This window comes from Nerophis ophidion, linkage group LG22 (assembly GCF_033978795.1).
Source record: "Nerophis ophidion isolate RoL-2023_Sa linkage group LG22, RoL_Noph_v1.0, whole genome shotgun sequence".
NCBI classification, from domain to species: Eukaryota; Metazoa; Chordata; class Actinopteri; order Syngnathiformes; family Syngnathidae; genus Nerophis; species Nerophis ophidion.
In genome coordinates this window covers 42,768,695-42,775,920 of record NC_084632.1, presented here as the reverse complement: position 1 = coordinate 42,775,920, position 7,226 = coordinate 42,768,695, and the positions used below count along the sequence as shown (strand labels likewise).

The window sequence follows — 7,226 nt, the reverse complement described above, 5'->3', positions numbered from 1 at the left end:
AAAACCCTTCTTTTAAAAAATAAAAACATTTTTTTTAAATATATAGTTCTAGTTATTAGGCAGTTCTAGTTTTTATTTTTACTATCATTTTATTTATTTACTTTTTAATACACTGTAGCACTTCGAGGTTGCTTTTTTTTTTTTTACATATAAAATCTATTATGATTATTATTATAGGCGGTTTATTCCAACGTATTTTGACAAAGGGATTATGTCAAAAGCATCACAACAGGTAATGAAGCAACTAATAAGACACGACGACGACATCCTGCAGAAGTTAAACTAATATTTCAAATTAACTTTATTTTGGTAAGGAGACAAAAAAAGATACCTTTTGATTCATTTAGAACATCTTTAGACTTGAGGTACTTCCAGGTGTTGCAAAATGAATTCTTTATAGTTGTAGTCAGAGCGCCCCCTGCTGCCAAAAGACTGTTATCACCAGTGTTCCAAGTCATTCTAATAAGCTCAAATAAAACATGTCTGGGTCCAGCTTGATCCTTTTTCTTCACATTCTCAACCAAGGAACTTACTCCTCGCCGCTAAAAAATGAAAAAAAAAAAAAATAAAAATAAAAATCCACTATATATTCTATTTTCCCGTCGTCCCTTACCTTTTTCTTTGACGGTGTACATGGCCACCGTGCCAGCCTTGATGTGGTCGGTCACGTGACAGTGCAGCATCCACCTGCCCGGGTACTGCGGCCGCATTTTTACAGTCTAGGCAGGAAGGAAGGAAGGAGACCAAATATAGGCGTAAAAAGACGACGACTGCAAATCTTAATGGGGTTTTTTTCTGGGGAAATTTGGCTGTCAGCTTTACCTGGAAGGTGGCCGGGAAAAGCTGGAAGACATCAGTTGTATGCGGGCCTCCGCCCAGCTGGGGGAAAAGAACACATGACACTGTGGAACTTGTAATATTATGAATTAAGGTTGCAAGATATATACTATACATATACATATATATATATATATATATATATATATGTCTTGATTGGATTATCCAGAGAATAGTGCTCGATACCGTGGTAGAACGCAATATGTAGATGTGGGAAAAATCACAAGACTACTTCGTCTCTACAGAACTGTTTCATGATTCCCTCAATCATCAGGATGTTCACGCACCTGTTTTCAATGACCACATCACTATTTAAGCCTGTCATTTTCTGTCGGTCGTCCTGGCGTCACTGTGTTTGTTCAGGTAGCACAAAGGACATTGGACGCGGTAACAAGGAAGTCACAACGAGAGAGCAAGTCCGCAGGAGGGGAACCCAGAGACAGGATGCTTACTACATAGGGTTAACTACGTTCCAGCAAAGGATCATCGGGTCCGCTGGTCTTGATGCAGTCCTATCTCATTAGTCCCAGGTGCGCTGATGAGCGACTGTCTGCAGCTTTGCCGGCGCGTGGGAGTGATGCTCACGCGCCTGTTTTCAATGACCACATCAGTATTTAAGCCTGTCATTTTCTGTCGGTCGCCCTGGCGTCACTGTGTTCGTTCAGGTAGCACAAAGGACATTGGACGCGGTAACAAGGAAGTCACAAGGAGAGAGCAAGTCCACAGGAGGGGAACCCAGAGACGGGATGCTTACTACATAGAGTTAACTACGTTCCAGCAAAGGATCATCGGGTCCGCTGGTCTTGATGCAGTCCTATCTCATTAGTCCCAGGTGCGCTGATGAGCGACTGTCTGCAGCTTTGCCGGCGCGTGGGCGTGATGTTCACGCACCTGTTTTCAATGACCACATCACTATTTAAGCCTGTCATTTTCTGTCGGTCGCCCTGGCGTCACTGTGTTCGTTCAGGTAGCACAAAGGACATTGGACGCGGTAACAAGGAAGTCACAAGGAGAGAGCAAGTCCGCAGGAGGGGAAGCCAGAGACGGGATGCTTACTACATAGAGTTAACTACGTTCCAGCAAAGGATCATCGGGTCCACTGGTCTTGATGCAGTCCTATCTCATTAGTCCCAGGTGCGCTGATGAGCGACTGTCTGCAGCTTTGCCGGCGCGTGGGCGTGATGCTCACGCACCTGTTTTCAATGACCACATCACTATTTAAGCCTGTCATTTTCTGTCGGTCGTCCTGGCGTCACTGTGTTCGTTCAGGTAGCACAAAGGACATTGGACGCGGTAACAAGGAAGTCACAAGGAGAGAGCAAGTCCGCAGGAGGGGAACCCAGAGACGGGATGCTTACTACATAGAGTTAACTACGTTCCAGCAAAGGATCATCGGGTCCACTGGTCTTGATGCAGTCCTATCTCATTAGTCCCAGGTGCGCTGATGAGCGACTGTCTGCAGCTTTGCCGGCGCGTATGCGTGATGCTCACGCACCTGTTTTCAATGACCACATCACTATTTAAGCCTGTCATTTTCTGCCGGTCGCCCTGGCGTTCACTGTGTTCGTTCAGGTAGCACAAAGGACATTGGACGCGGTAACAAGGAAGTCACAAGGAGAGAGCAAGTCCGCAGGAGGGGAACCCAGAGACGGGATACTTACTACATAGAGTTAACTACGTTCCAGCAAAGGATCATCGGGTCCGCTGGTCTTGATGCAGTCCTATCTCATTAGTCCCAGGTGCGCTGATGAGCGACTGTCTGCAGCTTTGCCGGCGCGTGGGCGTGATGTTCACGCACCTGTTTTCAATGACCACATCACTATTTAAGCCTGTCATTTTCTGTCGGTCGCCCTGGCGTCACTGTGTTCGTTCAGGTAGCACAAAGGACATTGGACGCAGTAACAAGGAAGTCACAAGGAGAGAGCAAGTCCGCAGGAGGGGAACCCAGAGACGGGATGCTTACTACATAGAGTTAACTACGTTCCAGCAAAGGATCATCGGGTCCGCTGGTCTTGATGCAGTCCTATCTCATTAGTCCCAGGTGCGCTGATGAGCGACTGTCTGCAGCTTTGCCGGCGCGTGGGCGTGATGCTCACGCAGCTGTTTTCAATGACCACATCACTATTTAAGCCTGTCATTTTCTGTCGGTCGCCCTGGCGTTCACTGTGTTCGTTCAGGTAGCACAAAGGACATTGGACGCGGTAACAAGGAAGTCACAAGGAGAGAGCAAGTCCGCAGGAGGGGAACCCAGAGACGGGATGCTTACTACATAGAGTTAACTACGTTCCAGCAAAGGATCATCGGGTCCGCTGGTCTTGATGCAGTCCTATCTCATTAGTCCCAGGTGCGCTGATGAGCGACTGTCTGCAGCTTTGCCGGCGCGTGGGCGTGATGCTCACGCACCTGTTTTCAATGACCACATCACTATTTAAGCCTGTCATTTTCTGTCGGTCGCCCTGGCGTCGCTGTGTTCGTTCAGGTAGCACAAAGGACATTGGACGCGGTAACAAGGAAGTCACAAGGAGAGAGCAAGTCCGCAGGAGGGGAACCCAGAGACAGGATGCTTACTACATAGAGTTAACTACGTTCCAGCAAAGGATCATCGGGTCCACTGGTCTTGATGCAGTCCTATCTCATTAGTCCCAGGTGCGCTGATGAGCGACTGTCTGCAGCTTTGCCGGCGCGTGGGCGTGATGCTCACGCACCTGTTTTCAATGACCACATCACTATTTAAGCCTGTCATTTTCTGTCGGTCGTCCTGGCGTCACTGTGTTCGTTCAGGTAGCACAAAGGACATTGGACGCGGTAACAAGGAAGTCACAAGGAGAGAGCAAGTCCGCAGGAGGGGAACCCAGAGACGGGATGCTTACTACATAGGGTTAACTACGCTCCAGCAAAGGATCATCGGGTCCGCTGGTCTTGATGCAGTCCTATCTCATTAGTCCCAGGTGCGCTGATGAGCGACTGTCTGCAGCTTTGCCGGCGCGTGGGTGTGATGTTCACGCACCTGTTTTCAATGACCACATCACTATTTAAGCCTGTCATTTTCTGTCGGTCGCCCTGGCGTCACTGTGTTCGTTCAGGTAGCACAAAGGACATTGGACGCGGTAACAAGGAAGTCACAAAGAGAGAGCAAGTCCGCAGGAGGGGAACCCAGACGGGATGCTTACTACATAGGGTTAACTACGTTCCAGCAAAGGATCATCGGGTCCGCTGGTCTTGATGCAGTCCTATCTCATTAGTCCCGAGTGCGCTGATGAGCGACTGTCTGCAGCTTTGCCGGTGCGTGGGCGTGATGCTCACGCACCTGTTTTCAATGACCATATCACTATTTAAGCCTGTCATTTTCTGTCGGTCGCCCTGGCGTCACTGTGTTCGTTCAGGTAGCACAAAGGACATTGGACGCGGTAACAAGGAAGTCACAACGAGAGAGCAAGTCCGCAGGAGGGGAACCCAGATACAGGATGCTTACTACATAGAGTTAACTACGTTCCAGCAAAGGATCATCGGGTCCACTGGTCTTGATGTAGTCCTATCTCATTAGTCCCAGGTGCGCTGATGAGCGACTGTCTGCAGCTTTGCCGGCGCGTGGGCGTGATGTTCACGCAGCTGTTTTCAATGACCACATCACTATTTAAGCCTGTCATTTTCTGTCGGTCGCCCTGGCGTTCACTGTGTTCGTTCAGGTAGCACAAAGGACATTGGACGCGGTAACAAGGAAGTCACAACGAGAGAGCAAGTCCGCAGGAGGGGAACCCAGATACAGGATGCTTACTACATAGAGTTAACTACGTTCCAGCAAAGGATCATCGGGTCCACTGGTCTTGATGCAGTCCTATCTCATTAGTCCCAGGTGCGCTGATGAGCGAGTGTCTGCAGCTTTGCCGGCGCGTGGCCGTGATGCTCACGCACCTGTTTTCAATGACCACATCACTATTTAAGCCTGTCATTTTCTGTCGGTCGCCCTGGCGTTCACTGTGTTCGTTCCATGCTCTGTTCTCGTGTCATGCCACAGTTTATGCTGTTCTTTTCTAGTCACAGTTATGTTCATAGTTTATGTTGAACTGTTAGTTTTGTTTCTTTAGCCAAGTTGTGCCTCCGCAGTGTTTGTACCTTTTTAGTCACAATTACCTAATCGCCATGTCCCGAGTTGTCCCGCCTTGACAGAAACTTGCCAAGGGACATGTAAGCAAATATTAACATTGCTGTATGTATACTTTTGACCCTCACGTTTTCAGTAGAGTCATAATAACTTCATAAAAGAAACTAACTTCGTGACTGTTTTTTTGTGTGACCAACAAGTACGTGCTCCAATTACAAAGAAATAGGAGTTGTAGATTGTGATGTGACTTACCTTATATTCCACACTGTGACCATGCCAGTGTACACCGTGTATGTCCACCTCGTTGCCCATCCCCATCAGGTACCAGTAGACCTTGTCGCCGACCTCCATGTTCAAGCCGTTGAGGTTGGCGTATACCAAACCATTAATGGCTGCAAGTCAATGCAGGGACACCAGTTATTGGTTGGGGACACCTGTCTGTCAAGGTGGTGTTTGGACGATGCCGCACAGGAAGTGTGTTTTTCTCACCGTGCATCTTGTTGCTTTCTATGAAGGTTTCGTCATCCTTCAAGTTCTGTCGTGGGTTCCTGATGTGAGTCCTGATGTTGTCATCCAAATACCTGGTGCACAAACATTGCAGATCAACAAATACAGTATTTCCTTGAATTGCCGCCGGATATATTGTATGCGCCTGACTAGAATTACTGCCGGCTCAAACTCGTTTCGCAAAATATTATTTTTACTAGCACATGTCTAGAATTTCTGCCGGGTCAAACTCGTTTCGCAAAATATTATTTTTATTAGCGCATGTCTAGAATTTCCACCGGGTCAAACTCGTCACGTCACGAGTGACACTTCACCTGTCATCATTTTCAAAATGGAGGAGGCTGATTTCAATCATTTGAAATGGCATGAAGGGAAGAAGATTAAGAGCTATTCAGTAGGATTTAAGGTCCAAGCTATTGAATATGCTAAAAAGTGTGACGTCTCGGTGGCATTGTGGTGACGAGTTGTTCTCTCGTGGGTGCAGCGGAAGATGAAACACAGCGTGAGGGTAAGGATAATGATTTTTTTACACACTAAAGAACAAAATAAAACTAGGAAACAAAACACTTTGCATGAAGGCACTAACAAACAAAACGACAGAACTAGCTTGGAAGCTAGGAAGAACAGAAAGCGCTAGCGTGAACTAGGGAAAAGAACAAACAAAATAGCGTGGAAGCTAATCGAGCGCTAATAGTTACCACAATGCCGGAATGTGACGTCATCTGTTGCGTGGGAGAAAACAGAAGAGTCCAAGACTGAATGTCAAACAGAGGCGGGAGATAAATAATCAAGGGCAGGTGCGCGTGATCAAAGCAGAGACAGGTGACACTAAGTGGGTAACTATGACAACGGAAACAAAACCAGGAAGTGCCACAAAGAACTGAGGAAGACAAATACAAGACAGAATGTGATAAACAGAACCAAAACCAGAATATGCCATGATCCAAGATGTGGATCATGACAAAAAGAACAGTAAGCAGCTATGTTTTATTAATATACCGTAGCTGCGTGTGTCAAATATGAGTCATTAAATGACTCCCGCCTCCTGGTGGTAGAGGGCGCTAGTGATCCTTCTTGCGACTACTCGGCTGCAGAAGAAGTGACAACAGGCAGCAAGAGTGAGCAGCGATTGTTTATTTTTTTCCTCTCGCTTGCACTTTTAACATGGAGGATTACATATCTAAAATGAATCAGTTTTCTAAACTGGACTTTCAATTGAAGCAGTAGTAAAGGAAGATCTCCATCGAGACAGAGACTTTTAAAACTGAAGAAAGATAAGGAAGACTAGAATGATTTAGAACGGCCTTCCCAAAGTCCTGACTTAAACGTGTGGACAATGCTGAAGAAACAAGTCCATGCCAGAAAACCAACAAATTTAGCTGAATTTTGTTAAGAGGTGTCAGAATAATTGTATCTAAGTTATTGCAAAACTTTGTGTTTCAATGAGTTCCCGGCGAGCAGACAAAAGCTGTCTTTGATCGTACCAATAAAAGGCTTGTAAAACTCCAATGTGTAGGATGGGAAGTGACATGAAGGCGTCGGCTCCTTTGATCTATTGTAATACACAGGAATATTTTGTGTTTACCGGAGATCTACAAAGCGTAGAACAAGCAGTACCTAACCCCCCTCCAGGCATCTTTTCCTTGAACTGTTTAGTAACCAAAAGCAACGGATGTTTATGACCCCCCTCCCTTTAGAAACATTTGTTGTCATGTAATCAGGGAAAGTCCAAATAAAAGAAACTTTCGTCAGAGCGTGGTGGAAGACTGTACAAAGAGTA

The 7,226-nt window shown here is 46.5% G+C and overlaps 1 protein-coding gene across 1 annotated transcript in view; it reads right to left on the bottom strand.

The window, feature by feature from the left end:
* Nucleotides 1–283: 283 nt before the first annotated feature.
* Nucleotides 284–7,226, bottom strand: part of LOC133540675 (ceruloplasmin-like) — a 45,958-nt gene continuing 39,015 nt past the window's right edge. Inside the window, exons 11-15 of the mRNA XM_061883491.1 lie at nt 5,429–5,520; nt 5,192–5,331; nt 823–879; nt 614–719; nt 284–542 (exon numbers count right to left, since the gene is read on the bottom strand). Coding sequence (XP_061739475.1) covers nt 517–542; nt 614–719; nt 823–879; nt 5,192–5,331; nt 5,429–5,520 — 421 coding nt within the window. The 3' untranslated portion in view covers nt 284–516. The remainder of the gene's footprint in view (nt 543–613; nt 720–822; nt 880–5,191; nt 5,332–5,428; nt 5,521–7,226) is intronic.